Genomic DNA, 22,188 nt, shown 5'->3' on the forward strand with positions numbered 1-22,188 from the left:
GAACTCTGTGTGGCATTGACCTGGTCTCTAATCTGAGCTGCTGTTAACCTGCGATTTCTGAGGCTGGTGACTAGGATGAACTTATCCTCCACAGCAGAGGTGACTCTTGGTCTTCCTTTCCTGGGGCGGTCCTCATGAGAGCCAGTTTCTTTTTAGCGCTTGATAGTTTTTGCCACTGCACTTGGGGACACTTTCAAAGTTTTCCCAATTTTTCAAACTGCCTGACCTTCATTTCTTAAAGTAATGATGGCCACTTGTTTTTCTTTACTTAGCTGCTTTTTTCGTGCCATCATACAAATTCTAACAGTCTATTCAGTAGGACTATCACCTGTGTATCCACCAGACTTCAGCACAACACAACTGATGGTCCCAACCCCATTTATAAGGCAAAATAATCCCACTTATTAAACCTGACAGGGCACACCTGTGAAGTGAAAACCATTTCCGGTGACTACCTCTTGAAGCTCATCAAGAGAATGCCAAGAATGTGCAAAGCAGTAATCAAATCAGAAGGTGGCTACTTTGAAGAACCTAGAATATAAGACATATTTTCAGTTGTTTCACAGTTTTTTGTTAATTATATAATTCCACATGTGCTAATTCACAGTCTTGATGCCTTCAGAGTGAATCTACAATTTTCATAGTCATGAAAATAAAGAAAACTCTTTGAATGAGAAGGTGTGTCCAAACTTTTGGTCTGTACTGTGTGTATGTATGTATGTGTACATAATAAAAAAAAAAATATATATATATATATATATATATATATATATATATATATATATATATATATATATATATATATTACACACACACTATGACTTATCTCAGCTAAGACAAAGCCTAGATCCTCAGGCTACATTCACACTATGGGCGTAGCCAGGATCAAAACTAGGGGAGGGGGGGCAGAACCTCATGCTGTTCCGCAGCTCAGCTGCTGCAGAACCTCATACTGCACACCCCTACACTTGAAAATAAAGCCTGCACCTTAAGAAGATGTGGTGATGAATGCAGTCTGTTTATTCCAACTATCAATTGATGTTGATGTGTTACTGAAGACGAGCAATGCCTGTCCTGGGCGTCCTTTTGGGCAGCTATGAGGTGTCCCTGACTGGTGGTAAAAAAAGGAGTGTTAGTCTGTGTGCTATCCGGCTTTCATTCTTTTTGGTACAGATATGATATGGATAAATGGATATATAGAGCAGATTTCTAATCTGCTTTTGCTATTGAAAACATTATCTATGAGCTCAAAAACCTTTTAGGTGATGCGGTTTTTTCAAAAGCTGATCTGCTTTTGCAACTGAAAAACATATCCTCAAAAAACGCAGGAAAAACGCTGTGTGTGAATGTAGCCTTAGATCAGGAATAGAACAGTCATTTATAGGACATTTCATAACTTTCCCAAATTCCTATGAATAAATATTCAGCACATTCTGCACTGAACTACACCCAATTTATTATATATTTTAGGAGTCTGAGTCGGTCCATTTTATACCGACTCCAACTCCGACTCCACCAAAATGAGCACCGACTCCACAGCCCTGCTTTCCAATGCTGGAATGCTGATAAAGATGAGTCCTGGTGCAGTTTACTGGCAGCCAATGAGTGGGTGGTGCTGGTCACTGGAGATTGCTGGGAGTTTGGTGGAGCTTCCACCATACACTGCACCAAATCTGCTGCTGTGTGAAGACATCAGTGACACAGAGCTGTCTCATTCACACTGCAGAGGCTTTATTACACAACAGATTACATCAGTTACTGCCATCCCCTGTGCAGCTTAGAAGCTGCAGACCCCCATCACTGGCCATCACACAGTCTGTTCTCACTGCTGCCAGCAGCCTAGGACAGTGAGGGAAGGAATCACTGATAATGAGTTGTGTATTGTAATCATGGAGTGGCCCATAATACAGGACGATTTTCCCTCCTCCTCACTAGTTTCACTTTCCATAGATAACTGTTCAGCCTGTGTCTGGGGGAGGAGCAGCTCTCTGCTGTGAGGCTGCTAGAGGGGGAGGATTTTTTTACTGTGTGATGATGGCTGCATGTGGACGGGGAGGGCCTGTAGCTATGGAGGGTGGGGTTGTTTCTATAGAGGGCATGTTTGGAGTAGAGTAGGAGGTTACGACTAGTTCTCATTTCAATGCCATAACACCCCCCCCCCCCCCTTGGATGTTCTGTTCAGAATATCTAGAAAACCGTGCAAACTAGTGACAAAGTAAATTACTTATTGTCATAATTCTGCAGCCCAGATATGTACTGAGATTATGTGAAAAGCCCGGACAACCCCTTTAACAAGTCTTGTGATATGACTTAGGATAAAAGCCAAATACACTACGTCCAAAGCGCTGCTACTTCCTGATCTTGGGAACGTAGTGTTAATGGCTAGCGGGTGCTATTGTCATGCAGGATCGCTTCCTGCACGACAATACATTTAAAGTGAATGTGCGTTCGAGGACGCACGTTCAGTTACCGAGCGAATGGCTGAATCCTGCCCCTGGGGGGTCCAGTGAGGAGAGGGACCCGGACTGAGGACGTACATTCAGTTTAAATAGGCGGCACACAGAACCGGATCAGAGAACTGGCTGCAATTTGAACATTTAAATAGGCGGCACACAGAACCGGATCAGAGAACTGGCTGCAATTTGAACAATCAGTCCCCCTGAACTGGACGAATCCCACCCTGGTTATGTCCTTTTCTGACATCTTGTAAAATCATGGGCTGCAGCCAATAGAAAAGGGACACACAATACATTGAATTTTTGAATTTATCATAAATCACAAGCAGCTCTGGCATGTAGTGCCAATATACTGCAGCCAGACATGAGGGAGGACAGTGCAGGCAAAAGGGGTATGTCAGGCCAGTGGCTCATATTCAGCCCCCTCCCCTGTCTCTCTCATGCCTCTCTCTTGTCTTCTACCTCTATCTCTGGTTTCTCCTGCCTGTCTCTAGCTCTTGACCCTTCTTCCATCTATTCTATCTCCCTCTCTTTTCTTTCTTTCCTTTTGCCTCCGTCTCCTTGGTAGCCTCTGGCTCCACCCCTTCTGTTTAGCCCCGCCCCTCCATGTTGTTCCTCAGCCTGATAGCTATGATGTTGCTGGAGGGGAGGGATCAGCTCCTGGCTCTGCTGCTGACTGCAGGCTGGGGTGAGTGCCTTATACCCTTTGTCAGGACTGCTTGTGCCCAGCCTGCACTGCAGCGCTGAGTGCTCCTGCTGCAGGGAGGATTGTGACGCCCCTGAGACACACATGGGAGCGCAAATGCCGACATTAGAACTGGATCAAAGCACGTTTTCCAGCCGGTTTGTAGCAACTGGTTCTTCAGGAGCGGCTGGATTCCACCCCTGTCCATAAAGTGTTTTTTTTTTTTTTTTGTTGTGGTTTTTTTTTTTTTACTGCCCAGTGAGCAGAAGCAAAAAAGGGGGCATTGTGTCTCAGCCAGTCCAGGCCCCTCCTCTTTGCTTCTGCTCACCAGCCCCTTACACCAGTAAGGGAAGTAATGCCCTGATCTTGCGTATCTGAGGCCCAATAAAGACTCCTTACGTTATCTTTGCTTCACTGAACATTGGAAATTTATTAATGAGGAACTTGAATTATTTTATATTTTTATCCATTGTCTTTACGAGTTTTTCATTAGGTCCAATTTGAAAACTGTGTGAGCCTTCTTTATTCTCACACAACTGTGTAAAAGTGCCCATACCCCTTCAGTAGTTGTTGCCTAGCAGCGTTTGTGTGTTGCCAGTAGGCTAATTCGAAGCCGCGTCTTGTCTTCCTGGAAAACAGAAGGATCAGGCGTTAAAATTCCGCAAACCCAATCTGAAGACTGTTAGGGGAGAGTTTATAGTCACGCATACATTATTTGGTAATCAGATAATTCCCCATAAACTGCAGGTTAAGCAGACTCTTCTCATTGGAACCTTCAACATTTCCAAAAGGGTGTGGATGAAGTTGTACACAATACAAGCTGCATTAACCCCTTAACATCCAATGACGGGCATATCCCGTCATAGCAGGATGCAAGTTACCGCACCGTCATGAATTTAAACTGTCACTGCGTGTAAACACGCAGTGACAGTTCAGTGCCTGACAGGCACGGCAAGAGGTGCGGGGACCCTTGCAGTCGGTCCCTGCACCCAGAGCGCTGTGATTGGTCAGTCAATCTGACTGACCGATAACAGCATGAGCGGGCAGGAGATGCTAAAATTTAAGCCTAAGTGCAGGAGCCCAGCGCTACCGGTGGCTTGGCTTTCTGCACTAGCAGCCAGGAGCCGCATCCGTGCCACCCCTGGCTGTTAACCCCCTGACTGCTGCGATTGGGCGCGATCGCAGCATTCAGGGGGGAGGCAGAGGGTCGGGGGCTCCCTCTGCCTCAGATCGGCGGGGCCCGATCTCTGCCATGATGACCAGGGGTTGTCATGACAACCCCCGGGTCATCCAGTTACGGAAAGCCTCTGAGACAATGCTCACAGCATGGCCTCAAAAGCTTTCACCATAGGCATAATGCTTTGCAATGCTGAAGCATTGTAATGTATTATCCTGCAATGGAAAGTGAAAGTCCCATAAAGGGACAAGGTAAAAAAAAAACACACACATTCTTTAAAAAAAAGTAAAAAAAAAAAAAAAAGATAAAAAAAATTCATCTAAAAAATACTTTTATGAAAAAGACACGTTTGGTATTGCCGCGTCCGTAAAAATCCCATCTATAAGTCACCCTAGTTAACCCCTTCAGTGACCGCCGTAAAGAAAGAAAACAAAAGGGGAATAAAACGCGATCAAAAAACGAATGGTAATAAAAATAGTATCACTGAAAGTCCATTTTTTTACCGCAAAAAAACAAGCCCGCCATACAGCTCCATCAGCAGAAAAATAAAAGTTATAGCTCTCAGAATTAAGTGATGCAAAAATAATTATTTTTTCTATAAAAGTTTTTGTGTAAAAACGCCAAAACACAAAAAAGGCTATAAATGAGGCATCGCTGTAATCGTACTGACCCGAAGAATAAAGCTGCCTTACCAATTTAATCACACGCGGAAGGGAGAAAAAAAAACAATTCCTGAATTGCTGGTTCTTGTTCATTCTGCCTCCACAAAAATCGGAATAGAAAGCAATCAAAGAATTTCATGTGCCCGAAAATGGTACCAATAAAAACGTCAGCTCATCCCGCAAAAAACAAGCCTGCACATGACTGTCGGCCGAAATATGGAAAAATTATAGCTCTCAAAATACGGTGATGCAAAAATTTCTTACAGAAAATTCTTACAAAAAAGCATCTTTTAGTGTGTGACAGAAGCTAAACATGAAAAAAGGGTATAACTTTTGTATCGCTGTAATCGCACCGACACCCAAAGAATAAAGCGCCTAATCACTAATACCGCACAAGGTAAAAAATACCAATTCTTCACCTTTTATGGATTTGTTCATTCTGCCTCAAAGATCGCAGTAAGGCGATCACAGTGGTTCCCCCCACATGTGGGGTATCTGCGTACTCAAGACAAATTGCACAATAACTTTTGGGGTCCTGTTACCCTTGGGAAAATAAAAATTGGGGGTGAAAAGATAATTTTTGTGGAAAAAATATGATTTTTTAATTTTACGGCTCTGTTATAACCTTCTGTGAAGCGCTTGGGGGTTCAAAGTGCTCACCACACATTTAGATAAGTTCCTTGGGGGGGGTCTAGTTTCCAAAATGGGGTCACTTATGGGGGGGTTTCCACTGTTTAGGCACATCAAGGGCTCTCCAAACGCGACATGGCGTCCACGCTCGATTCCAGCCAATTTGACATTCAAAATTTCAAATGATGCTCCTTCCCTTCTGAGCACTGCCGTGCACCTAAAGATTGGTCTTCCTCCACACATGGGGTATTAGTGTACTCAGGAGAAAGTGCACAACAAGTATTGTGGTTCGTTTTCTCCTTATACCCTTGACAAAATAAAAAAAAATGTCAGAAGAAAAATTTTGGGGAACAAAAGTTAAATGTTCATTTTTTTTCCTTCCACATTGCTTCCATTCCTGTGAAGTACCTAAAGGGTTAATAAACTTTTTGATTGTGGTTTTGAACACCTTGAGGGGTGCAGTTTTTAGAATGGTGTCACTTTTGGCTATTTTCTGTCATATTGACTCCCACCAAACTCACTTTAAATGTGAGGTGGTTCCTAAAAAAAGGTTTTGTAAATTTTGTTGGAAAAATGAGAAATCGCTGGTCAACTTTTAACCCTTAACTTCCTAACAAAAAAATTGTTTCCAAAATTGTGCTGCTGTAAAGTAGACATGTGGGAAATGTTATTTATTAACTATTTTGTGTGACATAGGCTAATTTCACACTAGCGTTCGTGGGCGCAGGGCTGCAGCTAAGCCCTGCCCCCAGCCATGCCCCCTCCGGTCAGTTCCTCCTCTGATTGCATGAGGCTGCATGCGATCAGCGTATCCTATATTTAGCGTTGGATACGCTGATCGTGCACTGACCATGCGCTGGTCTGATTTTGCTGATGCTGCGCCCAGTGCACAAAAATGCGCTGTTGTGTTTTTGTGCTCGGGGCGCAGCGCCAAAAGGGCGTAGCGCCAGCAAAATCAGACCAGCGCACGATCAGCCTATCCAACGCTAAATATAGGATACGCTGATCGCATGCAGCCTCATGCGATCAGAGTAGGAACTGACCGAGGGGTGGGGCTTAGCAGCGGCCCTGCGCTGCGCCCACGAACGCTAGTGTGAAACTAGCCATAGATCTCTGATTTAAGGGTACAAAAAGTTTGGAAATTGCAAAATTTTCGACAAATTCCCGTTTTTTTCACAAACGCAAGTTATATTGAAGAAATTTTACCACTAACATGAAGTACAATATGTCACAAAAAAACACCCTCAGAATCAGCGGGATCCATTGAAGCATTCCAGAGTTATAACCTCATGAAGTGACAGTGGTCCAATTTCAAAATTAAGGACTGGTCATTAACCTACAAAGTGACTTGGTCCTTAAGGGGTTAATAGGGCACCTACAGTCTGCAGTGGATGGAGAAATTAATGCACAGGTAGAATGACAGAATAGAAAGGGAAAACTACAGCACAATCTACAGGGAGAGGAGGAGAGAACCTGCAGCGCAGTGTGCAGGGGGAAGAGAACCTGCAGCGCAGTGTGCAGGGGGAAGAGAACCTGCAGCGCAATGTGCAGGGGGGAAGAGAACCTGCAGCGCAATGTGCAGGGGGGAAGAGAACCTGCAGCGCAATGTGCAGGGGGGAAGAGAACCTGCAGCGCAATGTGCAGGGGGGAAGAGAACCTGCAGCGCAATGTGCAGGGGGGAAGAGAACCTGCAGCGCAATGTGCAGGGGGGAAGAGAACCTGCAGCGCAATGTGCAGGGGGGAAGAGAACCTGCAGCGCAATGTGCAGGGGGGAAGAGAACCTGCAGCGCAATGTGCAGGGGGGAAGAGAACCTGCAGCGCAATGTGCAGGGGGGAAGAGAACCTGCAGCGCAATGTGCAGGGGGGAAGAGAACCTGCAGCGCAATGTGCAGGGGGGAAGAGAACCTGCAGCGCAATGTGCAGGGGGGAAGAGAACCTGCAGCGCAATGTGCAGGGGGGAAGAGAACCTGCAGCGCAATGTGCAGGGGGGAAGAGAACCTGCAGCGCAATGTGCAGGGGGGAAGAGAACCTGCAGCGCAATGTGCAGGGGGGAAGAGAACCTGCAGCGCAATGTGCAGGGGGGAAGAGAACCTGCAGCGCAATGTGCAGGGGGGAAGAGAACTTGCAGCGCAATGTGCAGGTATGGTAGGAAAGAACACACTGGCGACATTGGTGTAAGCGCCATGCGGCTGATCTTGGATCAATTACTTTACGGAACATGAAGCGGCTTTGCACAATATTCAGCTGAAAGTCTTCACGTTTTATCATTTTATGCAAGTAGTGCTGTGAGGAACTACAAAAACTTTTCTGATAAATCTTGATTACTTTTTTTCCTCATTTGAGCAACTGGTAGGTTTTTTTTTTTTTTTTTTTTACGTGAAGTGTTAGATTGTAAACCATAAATTCCATTGGATCCCTGCCCCTGTTGGCCAGACATAAGGGAAAACTACTGAACGTCTGATCTTCTCTTGCTGGAACTTCTGGCTTATGTTAAAACTTACTTATAATCCATCAATAATTGATTTTATTACACTCAACTTTCGTTCCACATAAAAAATAATAGGGAAACCTTTTTGAGAGCGCGGCTTATAGCGCAGCGTATCCAACTGCGGAGTGGATCGTGATTGATATGGAGATGAAGGGTCCCTTTATCGTTTTGGGAATATATACATGGGAGCACTTCGTAAAATCACATTCCTCACTCATAAAACCTATGTAATCCTTTGAAGCAAGAGTCTTGGAAGACAGACGTGTGAATGACTTTTCTTATTGGTTAAGGAAAGATTGGACGTCTTTCCCAGCAATCGTGACGGTCTGTTGCAGGCAGCAGAGATATTGGATTCCTGCTCTTGGCCGCCACAGATTAGAGGAATTACGTAATTAATACAAGCCTTTTTAGCGTTTCTCGCCCCCGGCGTTGGTTATTCCTGGGAGGATGCCCTGTCTGGTTATAAATTACCAATACATGCAGGCTATCCTCTGTGGCATAGAGATGAGGGGGCCCCAAGCAGGGAAACTCCCTCTATGGTGTCCATATGCTATAGCACAGGCTTCTGCAACCTACGGCACTCCAGCTCCAAACATGCTGTGAGTTGTGGATTCCCACCAGCAGGAGTAACGTAGGTTTGCTGTAGCAAGACATATTGTCAGGGAATGCTCTAATATTGCCACTCGGGGCATGCTGAGGGTTGTAGTTGACCAACAGGAGTTGTCTCAGGTTAACGACCCCTGCTGTAGAGGGACATCTAGCACTAGGGTCATCAGTCTGCGGCCCTCCAGCTGTTATAGCATACTGAGAGTTGTAGTTTTCCACCAGTTGGAGTGTATGAAGATGTTATTGCATGTTGAGGGTTGTGGTTTCCCCACACCTATAGTGCTGCAGGTTTAGTAAGATACAGAGAAGCACAGTACAACAAACGTGAAAAAATACTCTGCTGTAAAAAAAATCTAACAATAAACAGCAACTGCTAGTAAAAAGATAACAAAACAGGGCATTTAGTTGATACATTTTTTGCAAAAAATGTACGCTAAGCCGCTCTACCAAACGCCAAGGTATACCCATCAGAGCAGTCCTAACCAATGTACAGTTAGGTCCATATATATTTGGACAGACAACATTTTTCTAATTTTGGTTCTAGACATTACCACAATGAATTTTAAACAAAGCAATTCAGATGCAGATGAAGTTCAGATTTTCAGCTTTCATTTGAGGGTATCCATGTTAAAATTGGATGAAGGGTTTAGACGTTTCAGCTCCTTAACATGTGCCACCCTGTTTTTAAAGGGACGAAAAGTAATTGGACAGATTAAATAATTGTAAATAAAATGTTCATTTCTAGTACTTGGTTGAAAACCCTTTGTTGGCAATGACTGCCTGAAGTCTTGAACTCATGAACATCACCAGACGCTGTGTTTCCTCCTTTTTGATGCTCTGCCAGGCCTTCACTGCGGTGGTTTTCAGTTGCTGTTTGTTTGTGGGCCTTTCTGTCTGAAGTTTAGTCTTTAACAAGTGAAATGCATGCTCAATTGGGTTGAGATCAGGTGACTGACTTGGCCATTCAAGAATATTCCACTTCTTTGCTTTAATAAACACCTGGGTTGCTTTGGCTTTGTTTTGGGTCATTGGTCGTCGTTTCATACAGACGGACAATCCGTTTGGCTGCATTTGGCTGGATCTGAGCACACAGTATGGCTCTGAATACCACAGTATTCATTCGGCTGCTTCTGTCCTGTGTCACATCATCAATAATCACTAGTGACCCAGCGCCACTGGCAGCCATGCATGCCCAAGCCATCACGCTGCCTCCGCCGTGTTTTACAGATGATGTGGTATGCTTTGGATCATGAGCTGTACCACGTCTTCGCCATACTTTTCTCTTTCCATCATTCTGGTCGAGGTTGATCTTGGTTTCATCTGTCCAAAGAATGTTCTTCCAGAACTGTGCTGGCTTTTTTAGATGTTTTTTAGCAAAGTCCAGTCTAGCCTTTTTATTCTTGATGCTTATGAGTGTCTGGCACCGTGCAGTGAACCCTTTGTATTTACTTTCATGCAGTCTTCTCTTTATGGTAGATTTGGATATTGATACGCCTACCTCCTGGAAAGTGTTCACTTGGTTGGCTGTTGTGAAGGGGTTTCTCTTCACCATGGAGACTATTCTGCGATCATCCACCACTGTTGTCTTCCGTGGGCGACCAGGTCTTTTTGCATTGATGAGTTCACTAGTGATTTCTTTTTCTCAGGATGTACCAAACTGTAGATTTTGCCACTCCTAACGTTGTAGCAATTTGTCAGATGGGTTTTTATGTTTTTGCAGCTTAAGGATGGCTTGTTTCACCTGCATGGAGAGCTCCTTTGACCGCATGTTTCCTTCACAGCAAAACCTTCCAAATGCAAGCACCACACCTCAAATCAACTCCAGGCCTTTTATCTGCTAAATTGAGAATGACATAACGAAGGGATTGCCCACACCTGTCCATGAAATAGCCTTGGAGTCAATTGTTCAATTACTTTTAGTCCCTTTAAAAACTGGGTGGCACATGTTAAGGAGCTGAAACTCCTAAACCCTTCATCCAATTTTAATGTGGATACCCTCAAATGAAAGTTGAAAGTCTGAACTTCAACTGCATCTGAATTGTTTTGCTTAAAATTCATTGTGGTAATGTCTAGAACCAAAATTAGAAAAATGTTGTCTCTGTCCAAATATATATGGACCTACCTGTAACTCCTTTAAGAGAGTGATGAAGGGACGACAAAATATAGCAAAAATTCACTGACTGGGGCTGATGAGTGTTATAGTTTGTGGGCTGGTGGGATTTGTGTGGCAGGGCTGCATTTTTGTCCCAGTCCGGCAGTCATTGATTTTGGACACCTTTTTTTTTTCTATTTATCTAAATCAAAATGTCCACTATTGTACTCAGTTTTACAATATAGATATAAAAATTTACTTTGTGTGCGGATACCCTCAAATGAAAGCTGAAAGTCTGAACTTCAACTGCATCTGAATTGTTTTGTTTAAAATTCATTGTGGTAATGTCTAGAACCAAAATTAGAAAAATGTTGTCTCTATCCAAATATATATGGACCTAACTGTATTTAAAGCCTGACCTTGTGACCAGTACCTGTATGAATAGGATTCAGAAAGGCAATGTCTGAAGTGGACTCGCTGTGAGAGACTGCTTTATATGTGCACGGCCCACAAGAGGGGTGGGAACCTCCCAAAAACTTGCAAGAGACTAATTGAATACAAACACATGGGCCATGCACATAGTGAATAAAGGCCCTTTTACATTTGGCCATGCACCAGCGATCCCGACAACGATACGACCCGGTCAGGATCGCTGGTGCATCGCTAAATGGTCGCTAGTGAGCTGTCACACAGCAGATCTCACAGTGATGTAGCGACGCAGCAGGGGTCGTTACTTACCTTTCAGACGCGGCGATCCTGACGTTCTCCCACCCACGTCCACGCGTCGCTCGTCAGCGCCCGACGAGAAATAGCGCGAGATCATCCAGTTCCATCAGCGATAATCAGCGGGGGAGCCAGTCGGAGGTAAGTATCACACATAGCAATATCGCTGCTGCGTCACAAAATCGGTGACGCTTTAGCGATATCGCTGGCGATATTGCTATGTGTTACGGGCCCTTAAGTCTGTAGGACAGTATTCACTCCACCAAGAGACTAAGGCTACTTTCACACTAGCGTTGACCGACGGACGTTGCAATACGTCTTTTTGGCGAAAAAACGCATCCTGCAAAGTCCGCTGGATGCGTTTTTTCTCCATAGACTTGCATTAGCGTCGCATTGCGACGTATGGCCACACGTCACATCCGTCGTGCGACAGATGCGTCGTGTTTTGTAGGCCGCGACGCACACAAAAACGTTACATGTAACTTTTTTTGTGCGTTGTCCGACATTTTCGACTGCACATGCGCGGCCGAAACTCCGCCCCCTCCTCCCTGAACATTACAAATGGGGCAGCGGATGCGTTGAAAAACTGCATCCGCTGCCCCCGTTATGCAAAACTTTCACAGCGTGCGACGGTATGTCGGCACGATGCAGTGCGACGGACGTCGGCCAACGCTAGTGTGAAAGTAGCCTCAAACACAGAGAAACAGAGGATTAGTAAGATGTATAGACAGGAGTTTCTCTAGTACAAGGGCAGCAACCTGCAGCGCTCCAGCAATCGGGGTATGCTGGGAGTTGTAGTTTTTCCAACAGCTGGAGTACCACAGGTTGCTGACACATGGACCGGTCGTCATCAGAAACCCCCACCCCCACCCCAATCATGAAATTTGGGTCACTTTGCGAAGTTTAAATCACCTTGGCTCAGTTGTTGATGCAAACTCCAGTACATTTAATGCTGGCGCGTCTTATTGATTCCTTTCCATTGACAAGTCAGAGCTGAGGAATTGCATAATGACACATTAGTTAATTGCATATTAATTAGAAAATACTAATCCTCTGGCAAGTTAACTGTCCTGGAAGACAGCCCAGATGTACAAACCTTGATGCGGACGCCCACAGCTGCATTGGCGACTTTGATTTTTTTTTTTTTTTTTTCTTTAAGTTGAGCAAAAAAGTACTTTAATTGCCGTTTTTTTGTTTTGTTTTTTTTTTTACTGTAGATTTTCCAGCAAGTGAATTTTAACAAACGGCCAGGAAGGATTAGTGTAAAACCCATCAACTTCGCTGTGATCCTGAAGCTGTCCAACGTGAACCTCCTGGAGAAAGTGTTCAGGGTAAATGATGGCGTTATATCCTCCTGTACATGAGCAGAGCTTACAAGCTATTTTTCTTTGCAGCTTGTAAGTCCTGTTTTGGAGCTGGCTGGGATCGGCGGAGCGGGTTATTAATGGCCAGCTTCTGAGCAGTGCTTACAAGCCAGGCAGTAGTGGTGGTTGGTCTCCTAGACAACAAGCTGCAAACAAAAGAAGTGTTTATAAATGAAGACAGTGCTCCATCCATAGCTGTGATTCTGACCATCGTCTTCAGCAGCACTGTTCTTTGCCCTTACCTACAGGACGGCCTCATCGAGCAGATCTACGACCTGACGTTAGAATATGTGCACACCCAGGCCTACAGCATTGGCTTCCCTGAACTGGTACTTCCCTGCATTATACAGGTAAGATGGATCCTTGCACATGATTGTATGATGATCTATATTGTTTTCTCTTCTATTCGATCGTAATCACGTTATTTATACGTCGGTCCATGTCCAAGTGGTTTCCTCATCAGACAGCCCCTTTTATATTTGAGAAGAAAATAATCCACCACTCTGAGTTGCAGAAAAATTCTATCAGATTTATTAGAGAAGCAATGCATTTTGTACAATCCCCACCGATTGTATTTGCTTGCCATATAAAATTCACCTTTACAGTTTCTGCTTTCCTCGGGGGGGGGCGTCGCCCCTCTTCCTTGGTTTCCTCGGGGGGGGCGTCGCCCCTCTTCCTTTGTTTCCTCGGGGGGGGGGCGTCGCCCCTCTTCCTTGGTTTCCTCGGGGGGGGGGGGGGGACGTCGCCCCTCTTCCTTGGTTTCCTCGGGGGGTGGTACTCCTTTTCTTTGGTTTCCTCAGAGGGGGGGGCACTGCACCCCTCTACCTTGGTTTCCTCGGGCTGCTCCCCCATCCTTGCTATCCTTCGGGGGCGCCCCTGCTTTTTTCCTTGAGTTTGGAATGATGGTATTAGTCTTGTGAAAGTCGCTTTGGAAAGAATTATGTATTTCTTAGCAGTATGAAGTAGAAAGCCACAGAAGTCACTCCGTAAACTATAAAATCAGGACGATGGTTGAGCCGTTCTGTAGCTGCTCCAGAGTTCACTGCAGCTACATTTACAGTCATGATATATAGGAGCGAAGCTCGGCATTGCTGAAAACATTAAATTATTTGCAGCCTATCAGGAGACAGATTAATAGTCCATGTGGAGGCTTTGTAATATATCCCAGATGCACATTGCGTTTCTCAGTTAATCTTCTTGGCCTCGTCTCACTGATCTCCTTTGCTGGATAAGCCGGCGGTGTATGTGCGCACGTTGTCCTCACTTACAGGTGTCTCGTGCGCCCTATTCTCATTGCCGGTTAAGTCGACGTATATTATTTCTTTTCTCTTTTTTTTGCCCCAACCGTAAATCACTAGAGCAGAATTTACTTTAATGTTAAATATTTTCTGCATCCGATACGAGCTTTGTCGTTTTCGTCAGCATCGCGCTGAGGTCCGAATTCTGCCTCATTTATCTAACGTTACGTACATTGCTTGTATTTATTTTAACAAAAGATGTCGTTATTGCAGTCTAAACATCGGGCCGTACGCAGAGGAAATTGATTCCTTTTTGCCACATGTGGACTGACGTATTGAGATCCCAGCTGTTTATCACTGGGAGGGGGACTACTACATCATTTTTTTTTTTTTTTTAAATTTGTTTATTAACCATAAGCAGTTATATAATACACACATCTAGTACAAGATGTTAAGTTTGATACAAAATATATACAAGTTCAGATAATATAAAAACATGAAGCATAATATGTGCATCAATTGTGTGTAAATAAAGCAAACATTACATCAACTGAATCACAGTAGTATTGTATTATGTTATTTTATTATACCAGTAATAAAACCTGCCTAGCTTCTAAACCCTACCTACATCTACCAAACTAAACTATTCCGCAGCCTACATCTATATAATGAGTAGTTTACTGTGTGACATCTCCGCTCTGCAAAGTGAGGTGAGAGGAATTCCACCTCTCTCAAATCTTTTCGAATTTACACGGGCACCCTCTATTCTGATACAGTGTACGTTCATATGGGATAATCGAATTTACCAGATTGATCCAGGACCCAATAGAAGGAGGTGAACCCCCCCATCCACCGTAATGCTAGTATCTTCCGTGCCATGAACAGTGTCTCCCGTAAAAAAAATCCCAACATAATGACCCCATGCTTCCTCATCCCACACTCCAAAAAGACAGATCAGTGGCTCAAGGGGAACTGGGGATGTACCAAGGATGTTAATAATGACGTCACCCTTCTCCAGTATTGCGCAACAACAGGACAGCACAAGATCATATAGAATCGTAGAGTTGGAAGGGACCTCCTGGGCCATCTGGTCCAACCCCCTGCTCAAAGCAGGATTCGCTAAATCATCCCAGTCAGATGTCTGTCCAGCCTCTCTTTGAAGACTTCCATTGAAGGAGAACTCACCACTTCTCGTGGCAGCCTGTTCCACTCATTTATCACTCTAACTGTCAAAAAGTTTTTTCTAATATCTAATCTGTGTCTCCTCCCATTCAGTTTCATCCCATTGCTTCTAGTCTTTCCTTATGCAAATGAGAAAAAAAGTTGATCCTTCTACAATGTGACAGCCCTTGAGATATTTGTAGACAGCTATTAAGTCTCCTCTCAGTCTTCTCTTTTGCAAACTAAACATTCCCAAATCCTGCGACCTTTCCTCATAAGACAGGGTTTGCAGACCGGTCATCATTCTGGTCGCTCTTTTCTGAACTTGCTCCAGTTTGTTGATGTCTTTTTTAAAATGTGGTGCCCAAAACTGGAAACAATATTCCAGATGAGGTCTGACCAAAGAGGAGTAGAGGGAAATAATGACTTCACGTGATCTAGACTGTATGCTTCTGTTAATACATCCTAGAATTGCATTTGCCTTTTTTGCTGCTGCATCACACTGTTGACTCATATTCAGTCTGTGATCTATTAGTATACCCAAGTCTTTTTCACATGTGCTGTCACTTAGCCCTATTCCTCCCATTCTGTATATGCTTTTTTCATTTTTATTGCCCAGATGTAGTACTTTGCATTTCTCCCTGTTAAAAACCATTCTGTTAGTTGCTGCCCACTTCTCCAGTTTATTTATATCTTTTTGAATCCTCTCTCTCTCTTCTCTAGTATTAGCTATCCCTCCTAGCTTTGTGTCATCAGCAAATTTAATCAGTTTACCCTCAATTCCTTGTCGTTGATAAAGATGTTGAACAATACAGGGCCCAGGACAGAGCCCTGTGGTACCCCACTTGAGACATTCTTCCAACTGGATGTGCAGCCATTTACGACCACTCTTTGGGTCCGATCACTAAGCCAGTTATGAATCCACCTAACAGTTGCCTTGTCCATCCCATACTTTGTCATTTTTCTATAAGGATTGTATGAGAGACTTTGTCAAATGCTTTGCTGAAGTCAAGATATACTATATCTACAGCATTTCCTTGATCCACCCAATCAGTGATTCCATCATAGAAGGAAATTAAGTTAGTCTGACATGACTTTATTAGTTACAAACCCATGCTGACTCTGTTTAATCACTTCATTCTTATCCAGGTACTGACATACATGTTGTTTAATAATTTGTTCAAAGATCTTTCCTGGTATAGAAGTCAGACTCACCGGCCTATAGTTGCCTGGGTCCACCTTCTTCCCCTTTTTGAAGATAGGAACAACATTTGCTCTTCTCCAGTCTTCTGGCACTTCTCCTGTTCTCCAAGAATTTTCAAAGATTATGGAGAGGGGTTCAAAAATTTCTTCTGCTATCTCCTTCAGTACTCTGGGGTGTAATTCATCTGGACCTGGAGACTTGAATTCATTTAGGTTAGCTAAGTGTTTCCTCACTATCTTTCTGTTTATAGATATCCTGGATTCTTCTATTCCCTTAATAGGACAGTGAAGAACAGTTGATGTTACATTTCCTTTCTGAGAGAAAACAGATGCAAAATAGGAATTTAAAGTCTGCACCTATTGAATGATTTCTCAAACATTCCGATGACTGGTATTGGCCCATCTTAAAGAGTCGAACTGGAGTCAAATATGACTGATTAATAATATGTAACTCTATCATCCTGTTGTTGGCAGACGGAGATACCCATATTGGTGACTCCAGGATTTCTTCCCATTCCTCACCCTGTGTATCCGGGATGAGCCTCTCCCATTTCTTAACGGAATCCAAGGCACCTTCTGTCCCCACTGACAACATGTATGTTTATAGAGAGGAGATGGGACCTTGAGGGCCCTGTGATTTGAGAATCCCTATCAGGGGTAGAGATGAAATGGCATTATCTATACCCATACATCTCATGTGCGATTGAAAAGCTGATCTTAACTGTAAATAAAGGAAAAACTGGGATCTCGGGACACCACGATTAGCCTGTAATTGCTCAAAGGATACCAGTGTTCCATGATCATATATATCACCTATCGTAGAGACACTATATTGAACCCAGAACTCAGCGGAAGGATGTTCGAGTAATACAGGGAGGTAGTCATTATCCCATAAAGGCATTTCAGCTACAACATCCCCAAAATCTAACCACTTCCTTAATCTGTCTCCATATCGATCGTGCCAGACGGAGCAGAGGCAGCAGCTTCGGGACATTTACTTTCCTCATTTCCAAAAAACCCAATGGGCAACCGATCCCTGTAGCATGAAGTAGATGACTCTCAGAATTCGGGAGATGACCTCCAGGCATCCATGTGCTTATGGCCTTGGCCTGTCCAGCTAAATAATATAAAAAGAAATCTGGTAAAGGGCATGTCACACTAAGAGATATCGCTAGCAATATCGCTATAACTAGTGACGTTATAGCGATATTGCTAGCGATATCTCTGTGTGTGATACTTACCTACGACCGGCTCCCCCGCTGGTTATCGCTGATCGCGCGAGAACGTTCAGGACTGTTTCTCGTCGTCAGCTTCCTGCGGCGCTTCCTGCTGTGACGACGAGCGACGCGTGGAGCCGGGCGGGAGGACGCAGGATCGCCTCGTCTGACAGGTAAGTAGCGACCCCCGTCCCCAGCGATGTCGCTAGTGAGATCTGCCTATGTGGCAGCTCACTAGCAACCACTTAGCGATGTACCAGCGATCCTGACCGCGTCATATCGCTGGTCGGGATCGCTGGTACATCGCTAAGTGGTTGCTAGTGAGCTGCCACATAGGCAGATCTCACTAGCGACAATGTGGCAGCTCACTAGCAACCACTTAGCGATGTACCAGCGATCCTGACCGCGTCATATCGCTGGTCGGGATCGCTGGTACATCGCTAAGTATGACAGTACCTTAACGCTGCCCCTCCTCCCCTCTTGGGCCTCTGTAGAGTGGCTAGTTTAAGTTTAGGCCTGGCTTTCCCCCAAATAAAGGATGTGATTTGGGAATTCAAATTAGCAAAGAAAGATTTGGGTACGACCACCGCACTATGTTGATGAGAGTAACTAAGTTTAGGGAGTAATATCATTTTAATTAGTTTAATACGTCCGGCTACAGACAGTGGAAGTTTACCCCAAATCGCAAATTTACCCTTGACCTTCTCCAGCAATGGTTGTATATTGAGCTGCAGGTCAAATTTACTACCCTGAGAAATATGAACACCCAAATATTTAAAATTGGTTACAGTGGGCAGTAGGGAGAGAGTCTCAAGTCGTGGCACTGGAGCATGGGAGAGAGGCATCAAAGCAGATTTCTCCCAATTTATGTATAGGCCAGAAGTTTTACTGAATTCATCTATAGTAGTGATCACTCTTGTCAGGGTCTCCTCCGCTTTGTCCATAAATATCACCATATCGTCAGCATATAGGCCTATGGTATCCGTCTGACCCGCTATTTCTCCTTCGCCTCATTGGGGGACACAGAGACTGTGGGTGTGTGCTACTGCCATCTGGAGGCCGACACTAAGTATAACATTTTCTTGCTATGAAGAGGAGACTGGGGCGACGGACCCTATTGAAAGGGTCCGATCTCCCCCAAACATCAACGGGCGAGCACGCGCGAGTATCCCTCCGCGTATCCTTTCCCGCACCGAGGGACATCTCTGGTACTTTTCCCCAGACATCTATTTTTCTTTTTTATTTTAAAGAAGATATGACAGGGGCAACACATCCTATTGAAAGGATCCGATTTCCCCAAACCATCAACGGGCGACCACGTGCGAGTGTCCCTCCACGTTCCCTCTCCCGCGACGTGGGACAGTATGCCAGACTTAGCCCTGTCCACCCCTAGGTAGTGAAACCATGGGCTTGCACAGAGGCACAAGACTAGTCTGTGCGGCCCCACGGCTACGCCAATCGGTTACTGCGTGGTGGCGGACGGTCCCTCTCCTCGCCCAGCCAAGGCGGACGGAGCTAGGGTGCCTGCACCGTCCGTAGATGCGGTTTACCTCAGGGTAAGCAGGGCTCCTGGGCAGCGGGAGGTCAGGGCTGCAGCGTACTTTCCAGGGGCTGGAGCGGCTCCCCTCTCCTGCCTGCAGGCAGAGCACGAGGGCTTCTTCGGCGCAGCAGGGGCAGCGGCGTGTTCCCCTTCTCCCTCGCCACGGCGCTCGGTGGCCGGGCGGGGGAAGGAGCACGCCGGGCTGAGTAGAAGGCCCGCCCCCCGGTGCGGCGGGCGGGCAGGGCCGAAATTTAGCCCGCGGCTTGCGGCCTAGGCCGCGGGGAAGGCCCGCCCCCCGGTGCGGCGGGCGGGCAGGGCCGAAATTTAGCCCGCGGCTTGCGGCCTAGGCCGTGGGGAAGGCCCGCCCCCCGGTGCAGCGGGCAGGGCCGAAATTTAGCTTGCGGCCTAGGCCGCGGGGAAGGCCCGCCCCCGGCAGGGGGCAGGGCCGAAATTTGGGCCGCGGTGTTGGCCTAGGACGCAGGGGGAAGGTCCGCCCCCCCAGCGTGACGTCGGGTCCGGCGCCCGCCCCCCAACGACGTCAAATCCAGCACCACCCCTGGATACTGGGCGGGCGCTGGACAAAATGGAGGCCCCGGCGTCAGAATGGGGTAGGCCGCGGTCAGGAAGCATCGCAGCCTACCCAGGGAGACAGCAGCTGGGAGCCTCCAGACGGCAGTCGAGCGCCAGCAGCAGCACAGGAGCACGGGGAGGCAGCCGGAGCTCGGGTAAGTGCGACCCCCGTCTTGGCCACACCTAGGGCAGGTTGTCCTCCTTCTCCTCATACCCCTGGATGCCATTTAAAAAAAAAAAAAAAAATATATAGAAAAAGGTTTTTTCCGCAGTATGTCTGGAAAAGGGAAGAAGCACACCTTCCTTTATACCGCATGCGTTTCCTGTGGGGCTGTGTTCACGCGAGCGCAGACCATTAAGATATGTGAGGCCTGTAGTTCCAGGAGCCCTCCCCGCCAACGGAGCCCAGGGGGTCGGAGCCCCCGGAATGGGCGTTACCGCTATCTCGGTCTATGGCTTCACTTACGAAGGCGATCGAGACCCTTCAGGCCCCGGATAGGGGTAGAGACAATGGCTCTCCGGTTTGGGAAGGTTCATCCACCTCACTTGAGCCGCCGGCCTGCAGGGGCCGTACCCTCTCTAAAGAGACGTACAGGGAAAGAACCCATATGGCGTCTCCGGGCCCCTCCGGTGCTTCGGCATCTGTGAGTGCAACATCTCGCTCTCCATCACCATTGTCTGAGAGCGAGCAGAGTTCGGATGAGGATAGGCAGGAAGCCTTGGATCTGGATATTCCCGGGTGTCGGGAGACAGTGGACAGTCTCATTGAGGCCGTCAATCAGACTCTTGGTATCGAGGAGGACGTCTCCCTGGCCGCAGGGCATAAGATATCTTTTAAAAAGGCCAGGTGCCAACATAGGGTGTTTAGCACCCATCCTGAATTCGAGGACACGGTACAGCGGCACAAGGAACGCCCAGACAAGCGTTTTTCAGGGCAGAAAACGCTAGAGACAAGGTACCCGTTTGCACCAGAGTTCTGTAAAGAGTGGGCGGAATCTCCGATTGTGGATCCCCCAGTGTTCAAGATCATTGTTGTCGGTGCCTAGTGGTGTCTTCCATTAAGGACCCCACGGATCGGCTCATAGAGGGTCTAGCCCGCTCGGTGTATGAGGCATCGGGGTCAGCGCTTTTGCCTTCCTTCACAGCTACATGGGTGGCCAAGGCCATGATGTCGTGGTCGGAGTCTTTGAACAAAGTCCTGCAGGACAGAGATTTGCCGGTAGAGGTGTCTGAGATAGCAAATCAGATCTCGATGGCAGGAGACTATCTAATTAATGCATCCTTGGATGCGGCTAATTGCGCGGCGCTAGCCGCAGCAAACGCTATCGCCATTAGGAGAGCCTTGTGGCTAAGGCTATGGCGGGCCGATTCGATTTCTAAAAAGTCGTTAACATCTCTGCCTTATCAGGGTAATCGGCTTTTTGGGGAGAAGCTAGACAAGCTTATTTCAGATGCCACGGGGGGAAAGAGTAGCTTTCTCCCACAGCAGAAGAGCAGGCCGCCCTTTCGTCAACCACAGGTGCGCTTTCGGGCATTTCGCGCCCCAGGATGGGCATCAGCGCCCGGTTCTACTGCCCCGGCTCGTTACAACCAAGACAGAGAGCGCCAGGTCACGTATAGAGCCAACCCGCTGGGGAGGATGCGGGGCCGTCCACCCAGGTCAAGGGGAGCTAAGTCTCAGAGGCCCTCTACAAAATGACTTGAGGCATCAGGTACCCGAGGACACCAGAGTAGGCGGTCGTCTGCTCAGGTTCCGCCACGTCTGGGTCAAGGTGGCACACGACGCATGGGTGGCGGAATTGGTGTCATTCGGGTACAAAATAGAGTTTATCGGACACCCTCCAAGGAGATTTTTTCAATCCCGTCTTCCCAAATTGCAATCCCAGGCAGAGGCATTGCTAGGGGCCATCAGGATTCTTCTGCACATCAGGGTCATTATCCCGGTACCAGAGGGCGAAGAGGCCCAGGGATTTTATTCCAACCTGTTCGCAGTCCCCAAGAAGGACGGAGCAGTAAGACCGGTTTTGGACCTAAAGCTCCTAAACAGGTTCATCAAGGTCAGGCACTTTCGGATGGATTCCCTCCGGTCAGTGATATCGGCCATGGAGCAGGGAGAGTATTTGGCCTCAATCGATGTCCAGGATGCCTACCTGCACATCCCTATTTTTCCTCACATCAGAAGTTCCTCCGTTTTGCGATAAATGGCCGGCATTTCCAGTTTGTGGCTCTGCCGTTCGGGTTGGCCACGGCACCCAGGGTTTTCACGAAAGTGATGGCGGTCGTTATGGCCATTCTTCATTCTCGGGGCATAGTAGTGCTGCCATACTTGGACGACCTGTTAGTGAAAGGATCGTCTTTTCAGGCGTGCGAGGAGAA

General features: G+C 46.5%; 1 protein-coding gene across 2 annotated transcripts in view; it reads left to right on the top strand.

Annotated features, from left to right (window-relative positions):
- NOC2L (NOC2 like nucleolar associated transcriptional repressor) overlaps positions 1 to 22,188 on the top strand; it is a 108,997-nt gene that overhangs the window by 52,248 nt on the left and 34,561 nt on the right. For both annotated transcript variants that reach the window (XM_073585348.1, XM_073585347.1), the window contains exons 13-14: positions 12,737 to 12,850; positions 13,132 to 13,233. In XM_073585348.1, coding sequence (XP_073441449.1) covers positions 12,737 to 12,850; positions 13,132 to 13,233 — 216 coding nt within the window. The remainder of the gene's footprint in view (positions 1 to 12,736; positions 12,851 to 13,131; positions 13,234 to 22,188) is intronic.

The sequence above is a fragment of the Dendrobates tinctorius genome, unplaced genomic scaffold, assembly GCF_039654945.1.
Source record: "Dendrobates tinctorius isolate UK_male_01 unplaced genomic scaffold, ASM3965494v1 ptg000086l, whole genome shotgun sequence".
Lineage (NCBI taxonomy): Eukaryota > Metazoa > Chordata > Amphibia > Anura > Dendrobatidae > Dendrobates > Dendrobates tinctorius.